The 27,709-nt window shown below is 43.1% G+C and overlaps 1 protein-coding gene across 1 annotated transcript; it reads left to right on the forward strand.

Moving 5' to 3' along the window:
* LOC109875703 (vesicular glutamate transporter 1-like) lies at nt 1-27,709 on the forward strand. Its single transcript, XM_031804535.1, has 13 exons — nt 1-541; nt 10,442-10,694; nt 11,305-11,423; nt 11,517-11,631; nt 11,995-12,082; nt 12,414-12,500; nt 15,705-15,847; nt 20,050-20,199; nt 21,870-22,002; nt 23,697-23,807; nt 24,124-24,251; nt 24,598-24,667; nt 25,074-27,709. The coding sequence occupies exons 1-13, from the start codon at nt 480-482 to the stop codon at nt 25,367-25,369; spliced, it is 1,755 nt and encodes a 584-aa protein (XP_031660395.1). The 5' UTR covers nt 1-479; the 3' UTR covers nt 25,370-27,709.

Here is a 27,709-nt window from a genome sequence, read left to right on the forward strand (position 1 = left end):
ACACAATCGGGCAGATTAGCGTTGGGGGCAGTAATCTGGTTTCAGCACCATGGATAGCGACACTCGCAGCCAGACAGCGGCCGACCGTTCATTCGAGATACACATTTGGATTTGTTTTATAAATTATTTGTAACTTGCTAAAGCACTGCTAAAACAACGTAGGCTATTGTCTAATCTCAATTTTGGGAAATGTGGGCATGGGAAGTGTTAGTGCTTTTTTCTTGAATATTTACTTGCGGCTCACTTTGGTTTGATTTAGACTAGAATAATCAGAGGGTATTAGGAGGGTGTGGATGTCTGTGTTCATAACTCTGTGCGTAAAAACGGTGTGGACCAGCTGGTTGAGAAAGGAAAGCGAGGTTTAATGGTGTGTGAGTGAAAGGTTAAGGGCGGAGGGAGAAGGTGATAGGGAAGAGAGTTACGCGCTCAAGCGGGAGTGCGCGCGGGAAGCAAATCGGTCGGAGCTTGGAGCCGGGAGGATGGAGATCCGACCAGATAGGTTTAAGATCGTCGCGGGCAAGACCCTTGGTAAATTACACAAGTAAGTTAAAACAACAGCTGTGGCTAGCTCATAGCTTACATTTTTTGTGCGGTGTATTTGTTAAAGTTGTGTAGCCTAAACTATACCTTGTTCGCGTAGCGCACGCAATCCAGATCAAGGTCTTGTTTGTGACAGTATTAGGCTACCTACCCACTTGTCATCCCGGCACTAAGTTTATAAAAGTTTAAACAAATATATAGGCCTATTCAATATTAGCCTAGGGCCATTTATGTTTATAAGATATAAAGTAGGCTATGACTTTTCTCCGAACTTTTGTTTAAAAAACGAACGGATCGGCCTTGACACCTAAAATCCTCATGCCCAAAACCCTTATCAATAGAACAGTCAATTTAGTAAAACCGTCGTTATAATATCTTACTTCAAATAAGACATGGAAGATATAGGCTACATACATAAATGCATGCTCAGAAATTCCTTTGATCCCAGTGAATGTGATGTTGTTGTTTTTACATGTAGGCTGCTTTAATTCAATTGTATGGTAAATTGCAATTGTAAAGGAGTGGGTGGGTTATGGTTGTTTTGATGTTAAAATATTTGATTTCCACTATGTTATCGTAGCGTGTGCTCTGTGTCATGGATACCTAGATTAACTTAATTCAGGCCCTATAAATTGACGTATAGGCCCACCTCGGAATGCTGTCCTCATCCTTTCTTTACCAGAGAACTTGAGACAGTTGCCGTTCCGGCCATTCTAAAGTCTATAAATAGCCTAACTGAAATGATTTACTGAAGGCGTAGAGTGAATTAATGTTTTCTGTGGGAGTAAATGTGGACATCAAAACTGTCCATTTGTTCTCTATAGGCAGTGATGCGGTGCTAGACTATTTTATGTTTGTTATGACTCTTTCTCATAGAAATAAAACCATTTTTTTTGCTTTAGAAATAAAATGGGGCCCATCTAACATTTTTCATTGTCAATGTATTATTATAACACCTGAACAATGAATTTCTTAGCGATGCTACGATGAGTGTTAACAGCATCCATTGTTTACAAAGGTAAGCCACACTAAATGGTGTACGAATCATTTATAATCAGGCCATAATTAATGTATATTAACATGTTGATAAAGGGGAAAAGACTCTGAGGTAAATATACCTACTGGAAAAATGTGTCTAAAATGTGACATTGCTCTACATGTTTAAAAAATGAGGAGGTGGCATCAAAATGTGTATATCCAAGAGAAGTATCTCTGTCTGATGTTCATGCTTGGTTCATATTTTACCTAGCCTACAGTCAAATCATTATTGGGCGGGGGGATAACTACATGATAAGAACTGATCTTTGTGCCCCGGGGGTTTTGTAGGCTATGCGCTTTAGTTGAACATTCTTTTGCATTAAAAAAAAACGTGTCCAGGCCAGCTGGTCAACTAAATATTGGCACTTTGTAAAAGCAGTGAAAGTTAGATCAGCATCTCATTTGCCTAATGAGATACAGTGTGTGGCCACTTGAGAGAGCAAGTGCTGGCTATTCTGCTCAAGAAATGTGGAAGACATTTATACTTTAATAAGGGAACATAACGTTTATTTGGTGCGGCCACGATGCAAAAAGAAAATGGGTGATTAATCTGCAGAAACATTGATGGATATCGGAGCGCAAATAGTTCGCGATCTCCCTTCTCTTGGGATTTGAAGAAGCGTCTGAAGACATAAATCCTCTCCCGAAATAGCCCTCTCCCCCCTCCAAGCTGTCGGCCCACGTAAATCCCTATACACCTCTCTCTCGCTCTCTCTGTAGGTAGCCTACCTCTCCAGGTTCTCCCGGTCTACGGTTTAATAACTCGTCATCGTCTGCTCCCCTCCCCCAAAGGCAGGGATTACTGTACCTACCTGCCCTACGCGATAGTTACCAAACCTTCACTTCCTTATCACATGCGTGCGCTGAGGTGTTCCCCAGTGCGTAATATGGTGCCTTGGTTTGTGGCTGCTGTTACGAACCTATGTTGTGTGAATTTTTGTGACATTTAGCCTTATATGACATGTAAATAGTTAGGCCCATTTTTCTTCATAGAGGTCTGGTACTCTCTTATAGGTCTATTAATTATTTTTCCGCCAGGTGATGGCAGCAGGCAGGACAAAATTCCTTCCCACGAAAACAGGCTGAAATTTCAGGGCTTTTTTAAACCCGAATTTCGATCTTGTCTCATCGCTGCAACTACCCAAAGGGCTCGGGAGGCGAAGGTAGAGTCATGCGTCCTCCGAAACAAGTGACCTAAGCGACTTTGAGCAGGGTATGATCGTCGGTGCCAGGCACGCCAGAGCCACTATTTCCGAAACTTGCCACCCTTCTGGGCTTTTCTTGCACAACCGTCAAATCACTGGGGTGCGACAAACAAAAAGCATAGTCAGCGGCAGTCCAGTGGGCGAAAACAGCTCGTTGAAGGAGAATGTCAAGAATCGTGCAAGCTAACAAGCGGCCCACAAACATCAATAACGACGCAGTACAACATTTCGCAACGCACAACTCCTCGATCCTTGTCACTGATTGATATTGCAGCAAACGATCACACCGGGTACCACTCTTTGCAGCTAAACCCAAGAAGAAGCGGTGGGCCTGCGATCACCAACACTTGACAGTTTACTTGAGGGGCCTGCGCAGTCCCCCAGACCTCAGCCTAATAGTGCATCTTTGGGATGAGATGGGATGAGATGGCACGAGCTGTTGATGGCATAAATGCACCGCCGTCCAATCTGCAGCAACTGCGTGTTACAGTCGCGTCAGCTTGGACCGACATCCCTGTGGAACGTTTCCTGTGGCACTTTGTAGAATGCCCCGAAGAAGTCAGGCTTTTCTGGAGACAAAAAGGGGGTCTGATCTGGTATGAGATGGGTGTACCTAATAAACTGTCCAGTGAGTGTATAAAACACAGGAAATCACATTTGACTGTACTGGGCCTTTTAATATGCTCCTCTTCCTTAACTTCTTTGATATCTGTCAGATGAATAACCAACTCTGACACTTGTTGTTCAATGATTAATAACTTATTGTTGCGATGATTGTGCTCGGGCCTTCATAACTCACAATAACAAATGACTTATGTAAACATGTTATAAACAGTTGCATAATTACTTATCTTTAACTGCAATCAGATTTTTCAGATACTCTGGAAAGGCATTGTCCCTAAAACAGGGAGTAGATATTTCGATCCAGCTGTTTGGTCATGCGTTGAGGTCGTAACAAAAACGAATTTAGCTGAATGCAATTCATATTCTTATGGTTGGGCCCTTTGCCCACATGATAAAACTGGAGAAATTCACCACACGTGAACTTGTCTGTGGTATAGTGTCTTATTTACACATGTAGCCACTGTTTTTGAGCGTGTGATGCATTTAAAATGTATTATTATAATTTGGGGGTGCTTATATTTGTCCTATTTCAAACGTGTACAAGTGGTTTAATAAGCATGTTTGAATTGGAAATGTTTTTTTATATATAATTATTTATTTATTTTCATATCCCAACTCCCCACTCTCCAATGGTGTTTCAAGGGGGTCGTGGCCAGGTTCAGCAATTATCAACGGTGACCCTGGAGCAATTAGGGTTAAGTGCCTTGTTCAAGGGCACATCGGCAGATTTGTCACCTTGTCAGCTCAGGGATTCAAACTAGTAACCTTTCAGTTACTGGCCCAATGGTCTAACCGCTAGGCTACCTGCCACCATCATATTGATAATGACATGTCATGACATTTCAACAAAATATCAGTCACCAGTCTAAATTTAGAGCTTTTTGTAATCCAAGTACAACATTTATTCATGTTTCTAAAGCTCATTTTGGTCCAGTCCAGTGTGTGGATTATTTAGAGAATTTGGCATTTGGTTATTGTATTATTCAAGAGAGTTCCAGTGCCCTTAGCTGACTTCTCACTCTGTGGTGAAAGGTTTTCCTATGGTAGCCATTTATCATTCTCTCAACTATTCCTTTGTGTGTTGACTAGTCTGCAACCTCCATCTCTTTATTCTGATGAGACCTAAGTGATGTAGTTGTTCAAGACAGTCTGTGTCAAAAGTGTCATATTCAGGTGGTATTGCTTCCCAGATCCAGTCCTATTCCTCATGTCCAATTTATTCTTCAATCAATAATCTTCACCTGTTGATTGAACTGTGAACTGCACTGCTGAACTGTTCTCACACCTATGTCCTTGACGAAAGAATTAAGAGATTATGTTGGAGGGAGAACCCACTATACTCATTTGACAAGCCAATGAGCAAGGATTAAGGGTCACTGACCTCTATTTAATTTGTTACACTGTAATATGTCTGAGTATTGTGCAGACAGACTTCCACATTTACTACACAAGTATGTGTCAGTCTGTCTGTTTGTGTGACATTACTTAGAGTGAAAACGAGGGGTTAGTATAGCGCTAAGGATTAAAAGGGATATAACGTCTCAGGGTCAGACAAAGCCAACCGAAAGTTGAGACATGGAGGAAAATGAACCAGAGTTAAAACTCTCTAAGACAGAGATCGAAATACATGAAAAAAACATTTCAAAGTATCTGCTGCAATGATATCAAGTGGATGCTGGCATATCTATGTCATTACCATGGGACAGTTGGCTCCTAGCCCGTTTTCAGCTGTTTGCAAGGCAACAGTGTTGAGCATTTCACTTTTAACACATTTCATAAACACCTGACGGTTATCAGAAGGACATTGTGTCGCCAGTACAGATGTGCACTTCCATATGCAATCCTGTTCAGACAGAAAGATATTTCTCAGGACGCAGAAAGGGGGGTTGGTGTTAAAAGAACAGTGGTGCAAGATGGGTGTGACGATGTGAGAAGAGAGGGAATTGACGATGAAAGGCAGGGACTGAGACAAAACTAGAGAGATGAACGAGGGACAGGAAGAATAGAGGGAAAGAGAGGCGCACAAATACAGAAATAGTACGAAGCGGTATTAATAATTCATCCTCAGCGAAAGTCATTAATACTTCATGTCAGAGAATGCTGGAGCCATTGCTTGTGTGCACTGTCTTTGGTATGGGCATCGTAGTGGCACCCATTTTGTGGATATTGCTTTGTCACGTATTGGTGTACATAGTTTCCGGATACCACAGCAGTTTTCGACTTGCCACAATGCAGTTTGTAAATTGTAGTTGGAAGCAAACTGTAGTTGGATGCCAAATAAGGTATAAAGTTTGCTGTCAAAAGTGTAGGCGTAATTCAAATGTCTTGATTTTACTTTCTTATCATTCTCTAGCCTCCACATGGCAAGTCACCTTGTAAAATGGCCTTGCATGTTGATGGGGGGTGACAAACACCTTGTGCTTTCAGGGATTATATTGGTTTATAATCCCATCTAACCATCACCTTTCCCTGGTTCTTGTGAAACTTTTGTATCTTAATTAGCAGTTTCCTCATTCCACCTCATACTCTATTGTTTCTGATGTCTGTAAAATGACAATAGTTCAATTTTGGAGGGATGAAAAGGTCTGTGGGAAAAATAATTATAACACAGCACAGTGTGGTTCAAAGGAGTACTCATTTGTTACCATTCCCAAGGACTATGCCCAACTAGCGAATAACTATGGAAGACCAATAGTCTTATTCCTTGGATGAGAAACGGTCAACTTCGCAGTTCAAACAATACTGGCTTCAACATTGACTGATTGACAGTTTTGTATTCTTCTGCCTCCTCGTCTGCTCTAAACCAATGTGAAATCTTTACTTCCAAAGCAGAGATGATATGATTGGCTCTCCTTCCACCCTAATCACTTGAGCATTAAAAACATCTGCCCAAACAGGAAGTGAAACAAGGGCATGTGAAACCTAAGTCTCCCCCACAACCCACCATATCCATTGGCCTTGCAGCAGAGGAATAAAGCATGGCCTGTGAACTCAGCACAGCCTCACATTGGGGCCGAGCTGATCTCATGCTTAATGGATGATGTGCCTCAGCTGAATACATATTTGATGTTTCCTAGACTGGAGGCTGGCGCAGGTCGTTAGCATGTTTGCTCAGTGAGCTGGATAGGTCGGGAGAGAGCAGGAGAGAGCGAGGTGAAGAGATTCGGCCAGAGATGTGCCAAAGAGACAAGTGCTGTTTTCACCGTACGGTTTTAGCTCTACTGTGTTACAGCCTACCTGCCGAGGCCTGTCAGATTGGTAATGTCAGCAAAAAACCTATTCGAAAAAAATAACTCACTGCAGGCCGGGGTTTGACCAAGGTGACATTGAAGTGTACCGAGGTGGTTGACATTGTTTTCAGGTTTACAGGAATGAATGTCTGTCTTGGAAGAGTCTGTTTGGGTTGTAGAAGTCAAGCATAGCAATTAAAATACATTAGCAATGAATAAAATCTCATGTAAGTTTAATACCATGCAAAATACATAATTAATGCATGGAAGACCCACACACAAACCTGCATTGCTGACTGGTGCTTACAAGAAGATATACTATTGAGACACAAGTATGTGGACACTCCTTCAAATTAATGGATTTGGCCATTTCAGACACACCCGTTGCTGACAAACATTGGCAGTAGAATGGCCCGTACTGAAGAGCTCAGTGACTTTCAACGTGGCACCGTCAAAGGATGCCACCTTTCCAACAAGTCAGTTCGTCAATTTCTGCCCTGTTAGAGCTACCCCGGTCAAATGTAAGTGCTAATATTGTGAAGTGGAGACGTCTAGGAGCAACAACGGCTCAGCCGCGAAGTGGTAGGCTGCACAAACTCACAGAACTGAACCGCTGATGCGCTGTCACGGCCGTCAAAAGAAGTGGACCAAGGTGCAGCGTGGTCAGCGTACATTTTCCTTTTATTTTAGAAATGTCGCCAACAAAACAACAAACGAAAGAAACAACCGTGAACAATCAGGGCATTAGTGACACAAACAAAGTTAACTACCCACACCGAAAGGAGGGAAAAAGGGCTACCTAAGTATGACAGCTGTCCCTGATTGAGAACCATACCCGGCCAAAACATAGAAATAAAGAAACATAGAAAACAAAACATAGAATGCCCACCCCACATCACACCCTGACATAACCAATCAGAGACAACGATAGACAGCTGTCCCTGATTGAGAACCCGGCCAAAACATAGAAATAAAGAAACATAGAAAACAAAAGATAGAATGCCCACCCCACATCACACCCTGACCTAACCAATCAGAGACAACGATAGACAGCTGTCCCTGATTGAGAACCCGGCCAAAACATAGAAATAAAGAAACATAGAAAACAAAAGATAGAATACCCACCCCACATCACACCCTGACCTAACCAATCAGAGACAACGATAGACAGCTGTCTCTGATTGAGAACCATACCCGGCCAAAACATAGAAATAAAGAAACCTAGAAAACAAAACATAGAATGCCCACCCCACATCACACCCTGACCTAACCAAATAGAGAAATAAAACGGCTCTCTAAGGTCAGGGCGTGACAAGTATCACATACAAATCGTCTGTCCTAATTTGCAACACTCACTACCAAGTTCCAAACTATCGCTGGAAGCAACATCAGCACAATAACTGTTCGTCTGGAGTTTCATGAGATGGGTTTCCATGGCAGCACAGCCGCACACAATATCACCATGCGTAATGCAAAGCGTCGGCTGGAGTGGTGTAAAGCTCGCCGCCATTGGACTATGGAGCAGTGGAAATGCGTTCTCTGGAGTAATGAATCGTGCTTCACCATCTGGCAGTCCGACGAACGGATCTGGGTTTGGTGGATGCCAGGAGACGCTACTCCAATTCATAGTGCCAACTGTCAAGTTTGGTGGAGGAGAAAAAATGGCCTGGGGCTAGTTTCATGGTTCTGGCTAGGTCCCTTAATTCCAGTGAAGGGAAATCTTAACGCTACAGCATACAATGATAATCTGGATGATTATGTGCTTTTGATTTTGTGGCAACAGTTTGGGGAAGTCCTTTTCCTGTTTCTGCAATGCCCACATGCACAAAGCGAGGTCCATATAGAAATGGGTTGTCGAGATTGTTGTGGAAGAACTTGACTGGCCTAGACAGAGCCCTGACCTCAACCATATTGGACACCTTTGGGGTGAAGCTATGCCATACCTATTCACCCAACATCAGTACCTGACCTCACTAATGCTTTTGTGGCTGCATGGAAGAAAGTCGCTGCAGCATTGACAGATTTTTCACCAAGTCGGTTTGGGGATTCAAACCAGCAACCTTTCAGTTACTAGCCCAATGCACTTATCCGTTAGGCTACCTACCGCCATGTGCCATTTAGCAGACACTTTTATCCAAGCGACTTAGTCACGACATCATGAGCGCATATATTTAACATATGGGTGGTCCCTGGAATCAAACCCACTCCTCTGGCATTACAAGTGCCGTGCTCTACTGACTGAGCTACAAAGGACCAGTCTTTGCACCACCTTTAACGTCTGTATGTTAAAGGCGGTGTCTATACAAGTCCTAAGCCAACTCTATATATAAGCAAAAAAAGAAACATCCTCTCACTGTCAACTGTGTTTATTTTCAGCAAACTTAACGTGTAAATATTTGTATGAACATAAGATTCAACAACTGAGATATAAACGGAACTAGTTCCACAGACATGTGACAAACAGAAATGGAATATTGTATGCCTGAATAAAGGGGGGTCAAAATCAAAAGTAACAGTCAGTATCTGATGTGGCCACCAGCTGCATTAAGTACTGCAGTGCATCTCCTCTTGGACTGCACCAGATTTTCCAGTTCTTGCTTTGAGATGTTACTCCACTCTTCCACCAAGGCACCTGCAAGTTCCCGGACATTTCTGGGGGAATGGCCCTAGCCCTCACTCTCTGATCCAACAGGTCCCAGATGTGCTCAATGGGATTGAGATCCGGGCTCTTCAATGGCCATGGCAGAACACTGACATTCCTGTCTTGCAGGAAATCATGCACAGAACGAGCAGTATGGCTGGTGGCATTGTCATGCTGGAGGGTCATGTCAGAATGAGCCTGCAGGAAGGGTACCACATGAGGGAGTAGGATATCTTCCCTGTAACACACAGCGTTGAGATTGCCTGCATTGACAACAAGCTCAGTCCGATGATGCTGTGACACACCCAGACCGTGACGGACCCTCCACCTCCAAATCGATCCTGCTCCAGAGTACAGGCCTCGGTGTAACGCTCATTCCTTCGACGATAAACACGAATCTGACCAACAAAACCACCACTCTTCAGTGAAGAGCACTTTTTGCCGGTCCTGTCTGGTCCAGCAATGGTGGGTTTGTGCCTATAGGCGACGTTGTTGCTGGTGATATCTGGTGAGGACCTTCCTTACAACAGGCCTACAAGCCCTCAGTCCAACCTCTGTCTGCAATAGTCTGAGCACTGATGGAGGGATTGTGCTTTCCTGGTGTAACTCAGGCAGTTGTTGCCATCCTGTACCTGTCCCGCAGGTGCGATGTTCGGATGTACCGATTCTGTGCAGGTGTTGTTACACGTGGTCTGCCACAGCGAGGACAATCAGCTGTCTCCCTGTAGCGCTATCCTAGGCGTCTCACAGTACAGACATTGCAATTTATTTCCCTGGCCACATCTGCAGTCCTCATGCCTCCTTGCAGCATGCCTAAGGCATGTTCACGCAGATGAGCAGGGACACTGGGCATCTTTCTTTTGGTGTTTTTCAGTAGAAAGTCATCTTTGGTGTCCTAAGTTTTCATTACTGTGACCTTAATTGCCTACCGTCTGTAAGCTGTTAGTGTCTTAAACCTCGTTCCACAGGTGCATGGTCATTAATTATTTATGGTACATTGAACAAGCATGGGAAACAGTGTTTAAACCCTTTACAATGAAGATCTGTGAAGCTATTTGGATTTTACGAATAATTTTTGAAAGACAAGGTCCTGAAAAAGGGACATTCTTTTTTTGCTGATTTTATATATCATATATAATCTATCCTCTCCTTTTCGTTCTCAGAATCCTAGAGAAGCGGCAGGAAAATGGCGAGACAATCGAGCTCACCGATGAGGGTCAGGCAGTTATCGTGGAGGAGAAGGAGATGCCCGTGGTGGACTGCACCTGTTTCGGCCTGCCCCGACGCTACATCATCGCCATCCTCTCCGGCCTGGGCTTCTGCATCTCCTTCGGTATCCGATGCAACTTGGGCGTTGCCATCGTCAGCATGGTCAACAACCAAACCATCTACAAGGGCGACAAGCCGATTCTTGTGGTGAGTCAGAGATATTGTCTTAGAACAAAGGGTTCTAAAAGGGTTCTTTCAGGACAGGTAGGGTTCTACGTGGAATCTTTTCATCTAAATAACACTATATGTCTGAAAAAGGGTTGTTGAGGGAAAACATTCTACCTGTTTTGTTTCCAAGAGTGATATGTGTGACTTGTTGGTAACCAGTGAGGGGAGAATGTATCCCTATTGTCAGTGGTGCTATGTATGCTCTCAAAGGGTCAGAGTTGGACCAATCAGGTTGCTTTGGCTTTACCTCCTTCTCCTAAATGGATAATTACCTTATTGGTTGTAATGACCAACAAACACGAGACTCATGCCTTGTTGCACTAGCTGAAAGAGGATTGTTACTGCCAGTTGAAATGTGGTGGCTATCAAAGTTGCTAGGTCCCTATGATCGCAATTAAATAGTTTGATTGTCAACTGCGGCTTTGTCTTTTGTTGAATTAATACTTTGATTCATGATTACTGTAGAAGGGTGATATTACGGTCACTTACTTTAGCTATCTAAATCATTTTTTCCCACCATCCCAGAAAATATTTTCCTCACCTTTTTTTGCCTTGAACTCTTCTTTCGTTTTTCTCACTCTCTCCACAGAAAGCTCAGTTCAACTGGGAACCAGAAACGGTCGGAATGATCCATGGGTCATTTTTCTGGGGATACATAGTAACCCAAATACCCGGGGGATTCATCTGTCAAAAATTTGCAGCCAACAGGTCAGCTGCTTTTACTTGTATGTAAATAATGTGACTATTTCAATAACTATTACTTTAGGTAGATATCTGATTCTTTTCCCCTCTATCACACAGAGTCTTTGGTTTTGCCATAGTGGCCACCTCATGCCTGAATATGTTGATCCCATCGGCAGCACGAACTCACATTGGATGCGTTATCCTTGTCAGGATATGTCAAGGACTCGTGGAGGTGCTTGGCTACATCCAATCCCTAGCATACATCAGAGTTCACACTGGCACTATGCTGATAACGGATTGTTTTCTCTATGGCGAACTGGCCACTGCCCGGCCATGTGTCATTCTTTGACTAGAATGTTTTCTTTCTAAAGTGTAAAATGCATTTCACCTGAAACACCCTATGAGAGAAAGAGTTACACCAGGAAGTTACGTCATTGATTTTAGGAGATCAACTTTTCATATGAGAAAGAAAACGTTCTCGTCAAGTATGACACATGGCCAGTCCACCATAGAGAAAACAGCTGTCAGCAACCTTTCAGTACAACTGCAAATATAAAAAGTTGTTGTTCTCCTAATGTATCTCTTTCTCTCATAGGGTGTTTCATACCCAGCATGCCACGGCATCTGGGCAAAATGGGCCCCGCCTCTTGAAAGAAGTCGATTGGCCACAACAGCCTTTTGTGGTGAGGTCATCTTTCTTTTCTGTCATCCTCTCTGTCTCCCGTCTTTGTCTGGACACTATAAAGGGACAAAGTTTAGACTACAATTAATATAACTTATTGTGATGACGTATTTCTCCATAATTCTTCTTGTAAAACTGATGTTTTCTACATGACTAGAACCATTTCATCATCTACTGTGACTATTTTGACCATTATAATAATTAATAATCATACTGTGATTGCTTAAGATCGTAGTTCTAGTTCCACAGCAATGTGTTTAATGCTGTTGATTTCCATATTAATGACCTTTCGGTCTCCCTCATGTTTGAGTGTGTCTGCCTCTGTATCTCAGGGTCCTATGCAGGAGCCGTGATAGCCATGCCACTGGCTGGAGTGCTAGTCCAGTACTCAGGGTGGTCGTCTGTCTTCTATGTCTACGGTTAGTGACATCTGTTTGTCATAAATGTTCCCAACTTAAAGTGATAGTCAGGGCCGGCGTTATGGGCGGCCGTTAGGGGGCCTGGCCCGCCCTGCCGTACCTCCTTGCCCATCCAAATAACATCCAAATAATATTGATAATTTATTTGACCAAGAGGCGCGAAAGACGCTTCAATGCATCCGAGCGAGCGAAACAGTGCCCTTCTGTCTCAGAATGCGTGGACCATGTATCTGATTCTGTATGGACCAAAAGAGTATGGCATGTCATACTATTTCTAGCCAGACAGAATCAGATACATGGGCTACATATAGTAAGGCAGAGGGGCGCTGTTTCGCTCACTCGGATGCTCTGTCCTGTGAGAGAGTTTCAGCAGAGCGGAAAAGGCGATGCAAGAGGGCTCACTCTCGCCAAAATCTGTCCAGAATAAGCCCAATGCTAATATGCAGACCTAAGCTTGTCGCCTGCCTTCCTGGCTTGGGACAACGATTACCATTGTTGGGGTGGAAACAAGAGCCTCTCGTCATTATATACAGATCTCTGATTTCAGACTCTTGCGAATTGGAAAGGAAAGTTGGTGGGTGCACAGTGCACTGTTAAGATAATGGCTTCCCCTATAGTCAATTTATGTTTTTTGCCAAAATGATATACTTACTACTGTCTGAATAAAAATATTAAAATACTTCACCAGAGAGCATGACTTGGCCACAGAGCTTGTTCACATTTTTTTGTCGTGGATTATTGCAAATCACAAGTGTGCGAGCCTATGCTTATTTGGGAATCCTGCAAATTTTGGCAGCGTGAATTGCAATATGTTTAGCTGATTTGAATTGCAGCTGTCAGTGAAAAGCATCTAAAATATGTGTGAAGATGATGTCTGAATATATTATAAAATGTTGCAACAAGAAGGAGGGGAGGGATGTGTGGCGAAGATATGGCATGTCTCTCTCCAGAATGCACGCACTCAGCTTTCCAGAATGCGCTCAGTGGTCTCCTGACAATTCTTGCACATTCATTGTTTCATTATGTGAATTGTTTACCCTTTGATCAATTCCCCATTACATATGTCACCAGTAGGTCTAGTAAATGTACCATTATTCCCCAATCATTTTATTACATTCATTTCTGTTAATGCATCTATTGATTACAGTTATTTACCGGTCTCATTCTTGGAGTGGAAACGTTGTTTGTAAAGTCTACAACCTGCTACACTTGTGAGAAACAAGTTCATGTAGAAAAGTGCCCATTTGGCAATGTCTGATTTCTGATTGTCTTAACTCACCACGTCCACCACTAATAAGCTGAGCTTTTCAGTAATTTTTTCTTCACCTCACACTAAGTCAGTCTGTTTTTTTAAACATCCATTTCGAATGATTTGAAAGCAATATCATGAAAATGTTTCCAACACTCCCGGCCTCCATAATCACCAGGCTTTGGTGTGAAAGAGCAAAATATCATGATCTGATGATTCCATATATAGTATCTACTGGAAACGTCATAAAAAGCAGCTGTCTGTCCCAAGCTCACTGGCGCAGGAAACGCTGAGGGCCTGGAATAGGCTAGTTGATACAATGTTGCAATTCAATAGCTCAAGTCAAGACATATAGAAAGGGAGGCAGAGTATAGAGATTAATGTGATTGAAAGAAGCAGAATTTTCATCAGGATATTTTCTGCTGTTTTTATTTTTCGGGTTTAGGCCTATGTATTTTACTTAGTTGACGTGGCCTACTGCTGCATTGGCCTATAGGCTATCTCTGAGTTCTATGCGCTCATGTCTTTAGCCTCCAATGCACCACGGTGTGGTGCTCCATATGGCAGAGCTGAGGCTGGTGCTCTCGCCTTAGTTTCATTTGAACTTTTGCATTTTTATCATTTTACTTTACATTTTACTACTTTTTTATGATTAACCTCGTGACAATGATTTTGAGAAACAAAAACGTTATTGTTGAAATTAAACTGTTCAACTAGAAGGCTCATATAAAGAATAATCATAACTGTCTCTCAGATCAGTAGAAATGAAAAGCTTCCCCAAACTTGAAACTTATGAGCTGCCTATGGTCTTTACTCATTAAAAAAAAATTGTGAACACACAAGCGCATGCACACACAAGAGGTCCCGTGAAAAGAAACGTGCCCGCCTTTGGAAATCAAAGGCCCGTCTGACAGATTCGTTCTGGCGCCGGCTCTGGTGATAGTTCACATTCATGCAAAATTTGAGTTATTTTTTACGACTTCCCTAGGGTATTGTAGTTTATTCCAAATCTTTAAAAAAAATGTGTTTGCTGGTTATTTAGCAAAGTCCAGAATCACCTGGCTAGATTTTTTTGAGAATGTAGCAATGCTACTGTCTCTGTGTCACAAGAATTTTCAATCCGAATGATGATAACTAAACAATTATTTAGGCTTTGACCAATCCCCGAGGTTTGTAAGACCCTGGGTTGAATAATAATTAGGCAAAGACTCCACTTCTGCAAGAGGTCCATAAAGTTTATTCAGAGAACATTCTAAAGTAAAAAAATGCAAAGAAATGTAATTTTATAACTCTCCCCCCCACCTACTTTCCTGCACATACACACACACAAACAGTAGATGGGCTGTATCTCTCCCCACAGTCCACATTCCTCGTATATCACTACCAAGCAGGCAGTTCCATACCATTCCCTCCCTCCCTCCTGAGATTAGGAGGGAACTTGACAGTGTCTCTTTCCTGTCGTAAGTTTTTCAAAGTTCCAACCAGGTCAGATCATGTATAGTTTAATTGTCCTCTGTGTTTTCTTAGTCACACACACACATTTCTCTCCCTTACTTGTCTCGACCAAACCTTATTGGACTTTAGTTGAATTATCCTTAATACAGTTTACATAGTCTAATAATTACGTTGGTCTAATTATTCTTATACGTGTTACAAAATCTAATAATTACATTTCAGGGTGGAATTCTTTAGTCATTACCTTAAACATATAAATTCCCTTATCAATCTGTTAGCAAAAGTGAACAATCCCTCAGTTCACTTCAAGTATGCAAATTCAAAAAAGGCTTATGAATTGGCTGTCAAACGTATGTACTGTAGCTCTGACTCTTAGTCTGTCCTTGTTTTAAAAATATCCTTTTCCCTTTTCCTCATCTTCCATCAGTTCCCCACTTTTACACTTCCTCTATTCTTCCTATTTTCTCCCCACTCTTTTCACTCTTCCTTCCACCTCCCAGGCAGCTTTGGGATCTTCTGGTATCTCTTCTGGATCCTGGTGTCATACGAGAGTCCGGCAGCCCACCCTACCATCACAGAAGAGGAGCAGAAATACATTGAGGAGGCAATCGGAATGTCAGCCGCTAATGCCACACCTGTTACGGTTAGTCAACAATACACCAATTCCTCTATTCACTCACTCACTTCTGAATTAACCTTCACTTCTTCTCCAGATCCACTTTTCATGGCCCTCCTTGTCGTGTTCTTATGGTGTAATTTAGCGTTTTTGATCCTTTGACATTTATTTTTTTAGTTAAGTGCCTGCGTCTGAAATTGGCACACTTTTCCCTATATCAAATGTTATTTGTCACATGCACAGAATACAACAGGTGCTCGAAGTCCAGGATCCAGTTGTAGAGGGAGGTGTTTAGACCCAGGGTCCTTAGCTTATTGATTAGCTTCGTGGGCACTATGGTGTTGAACGCTGAGCTGTAGTCAATGGCTTCAAACATAAAGATATAAAACTGTATTTTTTTGTGAAGAATCAACAAGTGGGACACAATCATGAAGTGGAACGACATTTATTGGATATTTCAAACTTTTTTAACAAATCAAAAACAGAAAAATTGGGCGTGCAAAATTATTCAGCCCCCTTAAGTTAATACTTTGTAGCGCCACCTTTTGCTGCGATTACAGCTGTAAGTCACTTGGGGTATGTCTCTATCAGTTTTGCACATCGAGAGACCAATTTCTTTTCCCATTCCTCCTTGCAGAACAGCTCGAGCTCAGTGAGGTTGGATGGAGAGCATTTGTGAACAGCAGTTTTCAGTTCTTTCCACAGATTCTCGATTGGATTCAGGTCTGGACTTTGACTTGGCCATTCTAACACCTGGATATGTTTATTTTTGAACCATTCCATTGTAGATTTTGCTTTATGTTTTGGATCATTGTCTTGTTGGAAGACAAATCTCCGTCCCAGTCTCAGGTCTTTTGCAGACTCCATCAGGTTTTCTTCCAGAATGGTCCTGTATTTGGCTCCATCCATCTTCCCATCAATTTGAAGAAAAGCAGGCCCAAACCATGATGCTGCCACCACCATGTTTGACAGTGGGGATGGTGTGTTCAGGGTGATGCGCTGTGTTGCTTTTACGCCAAACATAATGTTTTGCATTGTTGCCAAAAAGTTCAATTTTGGTTTCATCTGACCAGAGCACCTTCTTCCACATGTTTGGTGTGTCTCCCAGGTGGCTTGTGGCATACTTAAACGACACTTTTTATGGATATCTTTAAGAAATGGCTTTCTTCTTGCCACTCTTCCATAAAGGACAGATTTGTGCAATATACGACTGATTGTTGTCCTATGGACAGAGTCTCCCACCTCAGCTGTAGATCTCTGCAGTTCATCCAGAGTGATCATGGGCCTCTTGGCTGCATCTCTGATCAGTCTTCTCCTTGTATGAGCTGAAAGTTTAGAGGGACGGCCAGGTCTTGGTAGATTTGCAGTGGTCTGATACTCCTTCCATTTCAATATTATCGCTTGCACAGTGCTCCTTGGGATGTTTAAAGCTTGGGAATTCTTTTTGTATCCAAATACGGAGACTTGATTACACACAGGTGGATTGTATTTATCATCATTAGTCATTTAGGTCAACATTGGATCATTCAGAGATCCTCACTGAACTTCTGGAGAGAGTTTGCTGCACTGAAAGTAAAGGGGCTGAATAATTTTGCACGCCCAATTTTTCAGTTTTTGATTTGTTAAAAAAGTTTGAAATATCCAATAAATGTCGTTCCACTTCATGATTGTGTCCCACTTGTTGTTGATTCTTCACCAAAAAATACAGTTTTATATATTTTTGTTTGAAGCCTGAAATGTGGCAAAAGGTCGCAAAGTTCAAGGGGGCCGAATACTTTCGCAAGGCACTGTAGGTGTTCCTTTTGTCCAGGTGGGAAAGGGCAGTGTGGAGACTCAATCTCACATCTGTGTATCTGTTGGGGCAGTATGCGAATTGTAATGGGTCTCCAGTTTCCTGCCCGATGGTGTCGTGAGCCATGACCAGCCTTTTAAAGCACTTCATGACTACCGATGTGAGCTTTCTTGGGCACAGGGTCTATGGTGGTCTGTTTGAAACATGTAGGTATTACAGACTCCGTCAGGGAGAGGTTGAAAATGTCAGTGAAGACACTTGCCAGTTTGTCCGCGTTGCGTTGAGTACACGTCCTGGTAATCCGTCGGGCCCTGCTACTTTGTGAATGTTGACCTGTTTAAAGGTCTTGCTTACATCTGCTACGGAGCGCGTAGCACAGTTGTCCAGAACAGCTGGTGCTCTCATGCATGCTTCAGTGTTGCTTGCCTCGAAGTGAGCATAAAAGGCTCTGGTAGGCTCGCATCACTGGGCAGCTCGCAGCTGGGTTTCCATTTCCAGTCCGTAATATTTTTCAAGCTCTGCAACATCCGACGATCGTCGGAGCCGGTGTAGTAGGATTCAGTCTTAGTCCTTTATTGACGCTTTGCCTGTTTGATGGTTTGTCAGTGGGTATAACAGGATTTTTGAGGTAAAAACCTGGGGCGCATTCAGCAGGAGAGCCGTTGTGTTGAATCGCCTGATGTTTATTAACAGTGAGAATCGCAGAATGGTGAACTTAACTAAAAACGATGGAGAGTTTTGACTGTGTGATATTAGATTGCTTCTTGTGTAAATATTTTCTGTCTGGATTTTAATGATTTGTTTTGGAATGTTCAGATGGAACAAACATGCCCCTCTGACATGTTGAATAAGGAATAATGCGTCCTACTGAACGCTCCACCAGGTTGTTAGCTTTTTGAATGGTATGGGCTAGAATCAAGCCGTTTTCTCTGAGGACAAGCGGAGAGTGGAAAGTGGGAGAGTTGAATGTGACTACAAATTCAAAGTCAGCCTACTCTAATCATGGCACATTCATGGAATTTCTATCTGCAATGTCCGAGAACGTTTTGCAACTGAACGTGGCCCTGGTAACATTACCAGCAGCTTACTGTATATGCAAACATTTGGTGGCACAGAAATAAAGGGAAAGGAATAGCAAAAATGTATTTACTAAATTCATCTTGCCACTACACTATATCTGTCTGGTTAAATAACTTTTTGAGTTAATGGGAATCCAGTGACTCAGAATTGAGCACTTGGACCAGGACTCGAGCACTGGGACTCGGACTTCAGCAATAGGGACTCGTGACTCGACCCTAGACGCGACCATTGGACTTTGGTCTCGATTTGGACTCGAGATTTAAGTCACATCACTGGGTGAAACGGTCATTAGCTTCTGTTCAAAGTCATTAGAACCCGTTCTACGTTTGGACACCAATGTGGCTGCGGCGTCTGTAGAACTTTGATAACAATGACAGAGTGACAGAGGTGCAACCTATACTACTTTGCAGCACCATCTGGTGGTTGTGCTTCTATCTCTCTCTGTCTCTCTGTCTGTGTCTCTCAGTCTCTATCTCTGTCTGTGTCTCTCTGTCTGTCTCTGTCTCTGTCTGTGTCTCTCAGTCTCTGTCTGTGTCTCTCAGTCTGTGTCTGTGTCTCTCAGTCTGTCTGTGTCTCTCAGTTTCTGTCTGTGTCTCTCAGTCTCTGTGTCTGTGTATCTCTGTCTCTCTGTCTGTGTATCTCTGTCTCTCCGCCTGTGTGCCTGTGTCTCTGTGTGTCTCTGTCTCTGTCAGTCTCTGTCTCTCTGTCTCTGTCTCTCTGTGTCTCTGTCTGTGTCTCTCAGTCTCTGTCTCAGTCTCTGTCTGTGTCTCTCTGTCACTCTCTCTCTCTGCCTCTCTCTCTCTCTCTGCCTCTCTCAGCTTGTCTGTTTTGTGTAGTTTTGTGTTGTATCTATGTAGGCTGAATTTCGAATTTACATGGCCAGATAATTCTTATATATATTTGTTATATTTCTGCTTTTGGGAAGAGAATAGGATGTTACTGTATGTTTACTATAGGTTAATGAGGCAATACAAATGTGATGTGACTAAAATGAAAGGGCATTTAGTTGACTAAAATGGCCTACTGTTTTCGTAATTTTTACAATAACTAGACTACAATAATGACAAAAGTGTGACTAAAACATAAGAATATTTGAGTCCAAATGACTAAGACTAGCCTAAATCAACAACAAAAAAGTGCCAAAATGAACACTGCTCGGGCCAAAAGCAGTGTCTTTTAGAGCACACAATAGAGTCATGATAACATGATCAACCCAGGTCTCCATGTGGTGGCTGTTACAAAAGCTCTAAATCTGTGTCATTTTTAAACAACTCTATTCAAATCTATTCAGTAGGTTTTTGGTTTTATTTTACTGTGCACATTTGCCTGCAACCTGACACTGGATGTTTTCCTCTAGAAATGGAACACGCCTTGGAGAGCCTTTTTCACTTCGATGCCGGTCTACGCCATCATCGTGGCCAATTTCTGTAGAAGCTGGACCTTCTACTTGCTCCTCATCAGCCAACCTGCATATTTTGAGGAAGTGTTCGGGTTCGAGATCAGCAAGGTGTCTAAGACGAGGAATATCCATGTAGAGCTGGCATAGAGCCACATTCAGAAAAAAGGGTTCCAAAAGGGTTCTTCTGCTGTCCCCATAGGATAACCATTTTTGGTTCCAGGTAGAACCTTTTATGGTTCCAGGTAGATCCCTTTTCGGTTCCATGTAAAACCCTCTGTGGAAAGGGTTCTTCATGGAACACAAAAGGGTTCTACTTGGAGCCAAAAATAGTTATTTAAAGGGTTCTCCTATGGGGACAGCCGAAGAACCCTTTTAGGTTCTAGATAGCACCTTTTTTGCTAAGAGTGTAGTGCTGTACTAGTACAGGTTTATCTGGCTTTGTGTGATCCCGGGGTTGTGTGATCCCGGGGTTGTGTGATCCCGGGGTTGTGTGATCCCAGGGTTGTGTGATCCCGGGGTTGTGTGATCCCGGGGTTGTGTGATCCCGGGGTTGTGTGATCCCGGGGTTGTGTGATCCCGGGGTTGTGTGATCCCAGGGTTGTGTGATCCCGGGGTTGTGTGATCCCGGGGTTGTGTGATCCCGGGGTTGTGTGATCCCGGGGTTGTTTGATCCCAGGGTTGTGTGATCCCAGGGTTGTGTGATCCCAGGGTTGTTTGATCCCAGGGTTGTGTGATCCCAGGGTTGTGTGATCCCAGGGTTGTTTGATCCCGGGGTTGTGTGATCCCGGGGTTGTGTGATCCCGGGGTTGTGTGATCCCGGGGTTGTGTGATCCCGGGGTTGTGCGATCCCGGGGTTGTGCGATCCCAGGGTTGTGCGATCCCAGGGTTGTGCGATCCCAGGGTTGTGTGATCCCAGGGTTGTGTGATCCCAGGGTTGTGTGATCCCAGGGTTGTGTGATCCCAGGGTTGTTTGATCCCAGGGTTGTGTGATCCCAGGGTTGTGTGATCCCAGGGTTGTTTGATCCCGGGGTTGTGTGATCCCGGGGTTGTGTGATCCCGGGGTTGTGTGATCCCGGGGTTGTGTGATCCCGGGGTTGTGCGATCCCGGGGTTGTGCGATCCCAGGGTTGTGCGATCCCAGGGTTGTGCGATCCCAGGGTTGTGTGATCCCAGGGTTGTGTGATCCCAGGGTTGTTTGATCCTGGGGTTGTGTGATCCCGGAGTTGTGTGATCCCGGGGTTGTGTGATCCCGGGGTTGTGTGATCCCGGGGTTGTGTGATCCCGGGGTTGTGTGATCCCAGGGTTGTGTGATCCCAGGGTTGTGTGATCCCAGGGTTGTGTGATCCCAGGGTTGTGTGATCCCAGGGTTGTGTGATCCCAGGGTTGTGTGATCCCAGGGTTGTGTGATCCCAGGGTTGTGTGATCCCAGGGTTGTGTGATCCCGGGGTTGTGTGATCCCGGGGTTGTGTGATCCCGGGGTTGTGTGATCCCGGGGTTGTGTGATCCCAGGGTTGTGTGATCCCGGGGTTGTGTGATCCCGGGGTTGTGTGATCCCGGGGTTGTGTGATCCCAGGGTTGTGTGATCCCGGGGTTGTGTGATCCCGGGGTCGTGTGATCCCGGGGTACACAAATTGTATTTGTATCTTTTCTTTTGAGGACTTCAAACAAGTTATGCTAGTCTAAATATTGTCTTATTTGTCGTACAGTACTCAAAAATATCTTCCCTCTCCTTTTTCCAAACTTCTGCTCACATATCCACCCCTCCACCCCTCATCACAGGTGGGCTTGGTGTCGGCGCTCCCCCATCTAGTGATGACCATCATCGTGCCGATCGGGGGCCAGCTGGCTGACTACCTGCGCACAAACAAAATCATGAGCACCACCAATGTCAGGAAGATGATGAACTGTGGAGGTAAGTGAGGAGGGTGAAAAGGGGAGGTAGGAAATATATTTTACCTTAACTAGGCAAGTCAGTTAAGAACAAATTCTTATTTACAATGACGGCCTAGGAACAGCGGGGTTAACTGCCTTGTTTAGGGGCAGAGCGGGAGCAGGCGGAAGGGCAAGAGGTGTCATTGATTTAGAGATTTGCTAACAAGTGTTTGTATCCATGAATCATAAAAGATTATTGGTTGATTTGTATCAAATCAAACTACATTTTTATGGACGCATACACATACAGACGTAATTGCAGGTGTAGCGAAATGCTTGTGTTCCTAGCTCCAACAGTGCAGTAGTATCTAACAATACACAAATCAGTACACACAAATCTAAAAGTAAAATAATGGAATTAAGAAATATTAGGACAAGCAATGTCAGAGTCCGGAGAGAGAGTTGAGTGAGTTGAGAGAGTTGAGTGAGTGAGTGAGTTGAGTGAGTGAATTGAGTGAGTGAGTTGAGTGAGTGAGTGAGTTGAGTGAGTGAGTGAGTGCGTGCGTGTTATGGGATGTATAGACATTATGGACAGAATGTGGATAGAATATGTAGTATATCTGTAGAATAAGTAGGATATAATAGTATATGTACAGCAATAGTTGAATAGGATGCTATTGACTAGAATACAGTATTATACATACGAAATGAGTAAAACAGTATGTACACATTATTAAAGTGACTAGTGTTCCATTATTAAAGTGACCCGTTTTCCATGTCTATGTTCATAGTGCAGCAGCATCTAAGGTGCAGGGTTGAGTAACCGGGTTGTAGCCGGCTAGTGACAGTGACTAAGTTCAGGGCAGGGTACTGGGTGGAGGCCGGCTAGTGACAGTGACTAAGTTCAGGGCAGGGTACTGGGTGGAGGCCGGCTATTGACGGTGACTAAGTTCAGGGCATGGTACTGGGTGGAGGCCGGCTAGTGACAGTGACTAAGTTCAGGGCAGGGTACTGGGTGGAGGCCGGCTATTGACAGTGACTAAGTTAAGGGCAGGGTACTGGGTGCCAATGATTTCAAGTCTGTATGTAAGCAGCAGTCTCTCTGTGTTAGTGATGGCTATTTAACAGTCTGATGGCCTTGAGATAGAAGCTGTTTTTCAGTCTCTCGGTCCCAACTTTGATGCACCTGTACTGAGCTATCAGTCAGCTTGTGCCAGTTTTGTCATACATGACCTCTACTTTTACATGAGAAAAACTACAACTACAAGGAGAAATAGCAGGTAAAAAAACTAATCTGAACTAAAAGATTCAGGAAAGATATTGACCTGGAAAATACAACACCTTGTTTTGTGGTAACCACGGAGTCCAGTCGATGCGTGAGAAAATGATCACTGCATAAGGCAAACGATGACTCACCGTAACGCAGCATTGCTTGCCACTGTAGACTATTTTTGAACTGCAGAGAAATCGATAGAGGAGTGAGGGGAATGAGAAGCGTGTATATATATCTATATCTCACTGTGTGAAGCTGCACCATGTAGAGCCACAGTTAGGTTATACTTTCCTCAATACCCTTTAACTAGAAGGAAACAAAGGAAATAATGTCTTAAAGAAAAATATTCTGTTTTATCTGCAACAGAAATCAATCCCCATTCATTTACCTGTGTATTCAAAGCTCATTTGATTCTTGACCTCCTCCATATATGTTTATGGGTCTTTATTTCCTTGTATTAGGTTTCGGAATGGAAGCCACCCTACTGCTAGTGGTCGGGTTTTCTCATACGAAAGCTGTGGCTATCACCTTTTTGGTTTTGGCTGTGGGCTTCAGTGGGTTCGCTATTTCAGGTGAGACTTGGTTTGTTATATTTTATGTCTCTCATACCTCTGCTATTCTCTCCTCAAGACACTTTTTGGCATTCTCACACAGCAGAAGAAAAAGAGTTCACTGCAGCACCTCACAGAAACGAATAAGCTCTGTCAGCAGAACAACTAAACCTGATCTGTCCATAGAGAATTGCATAATCTCTCAAGCTCAGTTATTTAGGGGATTGTCCGTATCTGGCATAGAGTTTGGCTACTAATATATAATATTCTTGGAAATGGATCGTCTGTGTAGTTTACAACAACAACATGGTGACCTTTCTCTCTGTTTCCCCATTAGGCTTTAATGTGAACCATCTGGACATTGCTCCCCGCTATGCCAGTATCCTCATGGGCATCTCCAACGGTGTGGGCACTTTGTCTGGCATGGTGTGCCCACTCATTGTTGGAGCCATGACCAAACATAAGGTACAAAATGACTCTACTTCTACACAATATAGTAACATCACACTGCTTATTGCATTCATTACTGACTTCTACACATCATATAAACCATTATCTATCATAACACAGCAAGACACTGATGGAGGAGTAAGAGACAGATTCTTACTCAAAATTCATCCTTTCAGGACTTTCTTCTTTTATCACTTGTTTTAATCGATTTTTCTCACCCCATTCTCTCTCTTTTTTACTTTCTCTCTCTCTCTCTCTCTCTCCCTCCCTCTCTCTCACACACACGGACACACAATCTCTCTTTCACTCGGTCTAACAATCACTCTCATCTTTATCTTTCTCCCTCCCTCTCTCGCCTTAGACGCGGGAAGAGTGGCAGTATGTGTTTCTCATTGCTGCACTTGTTCATTACGGCGGTGTTATATTCTATGGTGTGTATTCTCTCTCAATCCCCTCCCCCCATCCCTCTTCTTCGCACATCCTAATGAAGCTGTATAATGATGCTCCGTTTCACAACAATTGTTTGCCATTTACTCTTGAATTGACCCTGAAGTAAATAAACGGGTTTCATTTGTATCAAACTCATTTCATGCCACACAAGCTAGATCCTTCATTGAAAATCAAACATGCATTCTCATATCGCTCTCCCCTTTTGCACTATTGCATTGCCTTTCGTAATAATATTCAGATATGATTATATCTGATATCATTTTGATCATTTTGGTCCTACTTTCCGTGTGTTAATGCAACCCTTTAGTGTAGAACTAAATCATCTAGATCCAAGCCAAGTAAGTACAGCTTTGGGCAGAATGTTTTTGTTTGTCTTTTGTATTCCAGGACTTTTTGCCTCCGGAGAAAAGCAGTGGTGGGCAGAGCCTGAGCAACTTAGCGATGACAAGTGTGGAATTCTGGATGAGGATGAGCTGGCCAACGAGACGGAGGAGTTGTACCGTACTAGTGGAGGAGGAGGCTACGGAGCAACGAGCCAAGCCCCGGATCCCAATGGAGGAGGAGGAGGAGGAGGAGGTGCAGGAACCTGGGTTTCAGACTGGGACAAGACTGAAGAGCTAGTACAACCACCAGGAACCAATAGTTACCTACATGGAGGAGAGGAAGACAGGGAGCTAACATAGAGGAAGTTACAGGGTGGGGTAGCAGACAGAACGAGTACGTAAAAGAGTGAAAAGTTTCCTTGTGGCACAGGATCTTGGAAAGGGGTGGATTAGGTAGATGGGATGAGGGCAAGGAGCGGAAGAGGGGGAGGAGGAGGAAGAAAAGCCAGCATGTCCATAGTATTATTTATGGGGAACTGAAAATGATTGTACAAAAGTGGAAAGAGGATGAGCCATAGCTGTACTAAGCGTGTGTATGTGAGTGTGTTTTTGCATTTGTGTACCGTGTGTGAGACATTCTCACTAAGAGTATTTTAGGACACCAAAGCTTCTTTGTCGATACAGGTACACCTCTTAATGAAGAGGGATATTTTTAGGCCTAGTTTGGTTGCTTTCATTAACAGTGCGTTTATTATAACCCACCATATGGGTTGTTTGAATATATTCCATCATGAGGATGAGCCTGATTTTTGTTACCATGTTTGTCACAAGACTACCTGTAGATCTACAACTGAATGCCATATACTATATCACAGTCTGGTGGCTAACATCAACATGTTAATTCAATCCATGATAACGTTCACACTTTTAAGAAAAAGCATCTTACTTGTGCCAATAAGTAGTATTGGTTGGCTTAATCTGGAGAGATGCAGTCCAAAAATTCAGAAGTTATTGACTTACAGCATTGTGACTACCAGTTTATCTGTAGTCTGTTCACTATTCCTTCTACAGTATCAGTTCAATGAGTACAATTTTCAATTCTAGCATGTCAACGAAATGTATACATTAGGCCTCGAACCTGTCTGCCTGGTTGAAAAGGATTGTCTGTTGCGATGTTGCCTTGGAAATAATTACAAGGGATGTGGTTTTAGAAAAACAGTCAGAAGGATGAGAAAAATAGTTGCGCCAAAGACCAACTCAGAAACATCACCCAATCCAAGTTCTGCAAAATATAGTGACGTTTATTGACAGGTAATACTGGTATTTGACAGGTATACTGGTATATATTTCACATACAGTTGTTAGACTCTTCGGTTTTACTTTATATAAGACTGTATGTATGAAGGTGTTTTGGGAAAGGAAAATGGAGAATCGCATAAAACATAATAGTATTGTTCTGTAACAAGTCTGGATTCCGTATATACACTGTATTCTCCACCTCCAATAGACTCGTACCTATGTTATTGTAGCTTTGTATTGATTTCCACTGTTTGTCTTGCCGGTCACGCTTGATATATTGTGATGTCAGTGCGCTCGTGCCCGAAGAACCAGTTTGCAGGCACCAAGGAGTCCCAAAAAAACCAACACACGCCAGCCTGTGCCCACCGTCACAGTGACTAAGCAATAACACACGGAGGGAGAGAGGCTGTGGGGTCATGATCCCAAAGAGCGCCCACCACGACCCTATCAATCACTCATCCAAACCAGTCAAATAGTGACTGCTTTGAAGGGCAAAATGGTGCATGAAGCTATATACCAGTCAATGGTTGACAGTACATTTCAAACATGATATTGATGTAGCCGCTGGCTCCCTCCAATGCAGGGTCGTGTTCATTAAGCACCAGAAGAAGAAAAACTGACTGAAACAGGGAGGGACTACCTCGACTTATGAAATACACGACCCTGGTGTCCATACAGAGCAGAGAAGGGGAACCGGAGATCTCTCTCTCTCTCCTATGGAGGAATATCCCTCTCACCAACCCCTCCCTTTACTTATATAGTCTGCACTGAAGTGTAACTCTGGATATACTTAGAAACGTCGGTAGGCTATATTTTTACGCACTTAGTCAAAAAGCAATAACTAATGAATTATGTATGTCACTGAAAATGTTGAATTTCTGTACATAAATAATAACTTTACTGGTAAGCTTTTTGAGTTGTTAAGTTAGCCTTAGAGCCCTAAGATAAAACCCATGTTTTCTTTGCTAAAGCAGAGTGGTGTCTCACTTTCAGACTTAGATCAAATATGGCAAAAACGTATTTTGAGGTACACTTGATTTTGCACTTTTGGGACAATTCCATTGGCTCTTCTGTACCAGGCAAACTAAATCAAGTGCAGCTTAAGTATTTAAACGTTTTTACCTACATATTTCACCCAGGTCTGATCACTTTGACTGACGAGTTTGTTTCAGTCATTGGCGATAAACAATATTAGTCTTTCACAGTCCTGGAAAGGATGAATATTTACTGTTTGGGTTTTTGCTGTGGTTGTGTTTTTGTTTCTTTTTTATAGACTGTCAGCTGCTTTCATTCTTTAACACTTTTGTTTTCTTCTTTACTGTAAAATGTAAAATTGTGTATGTAAAAAAACATGTACATGTGAAAATAATATTGTGTAATAAAAGCTGGAGGACAATATTA

The sequence above is a fragment of the Oncorhynchus kisutch genome, linkage group LG25 (genome assembly GCF_002021735.2).
Source record: "Oncorhynchus kisutch isolate 150728-3 linkage group LG25, Okis_V2, whole genome shotgun sequence".
Classification (NCBI taxonomy): Eukaryota; Metazoa; Chordata; class Actinopteri; order Salmoniformes; family Salmonidae; genus Oncorhynchus; species Oncorhynchus kisutch.

What these genes read in the sequence shown, in the direction of transcription:
- LOC109875703 (XM_031804535.1), top strand. Translation starts at nt 480, where the DNA reads ATGGAGATCCGACCAGATAGGTTTAAGATCGTCGCGGGCAAGACCCTT. An exon ending in ACCCTTGGTAAATTACACAA is followed by an intron (nt 542 to 10,441) that starts GTAAGTTAAAAC and finishes TTTCGTTCTCAG; the next exon opens with AATCCTAGAGAAGCGGCAGG. An exon ending in GAAGATGATGAACTGTGGAG is followed by an intron (nt 22,003 to 23,696) that starts GTAAGTGAGGAG and finishes TCCTTGTATTAG; the next exon opens with GTTTCGGAATGGAAGCCACC.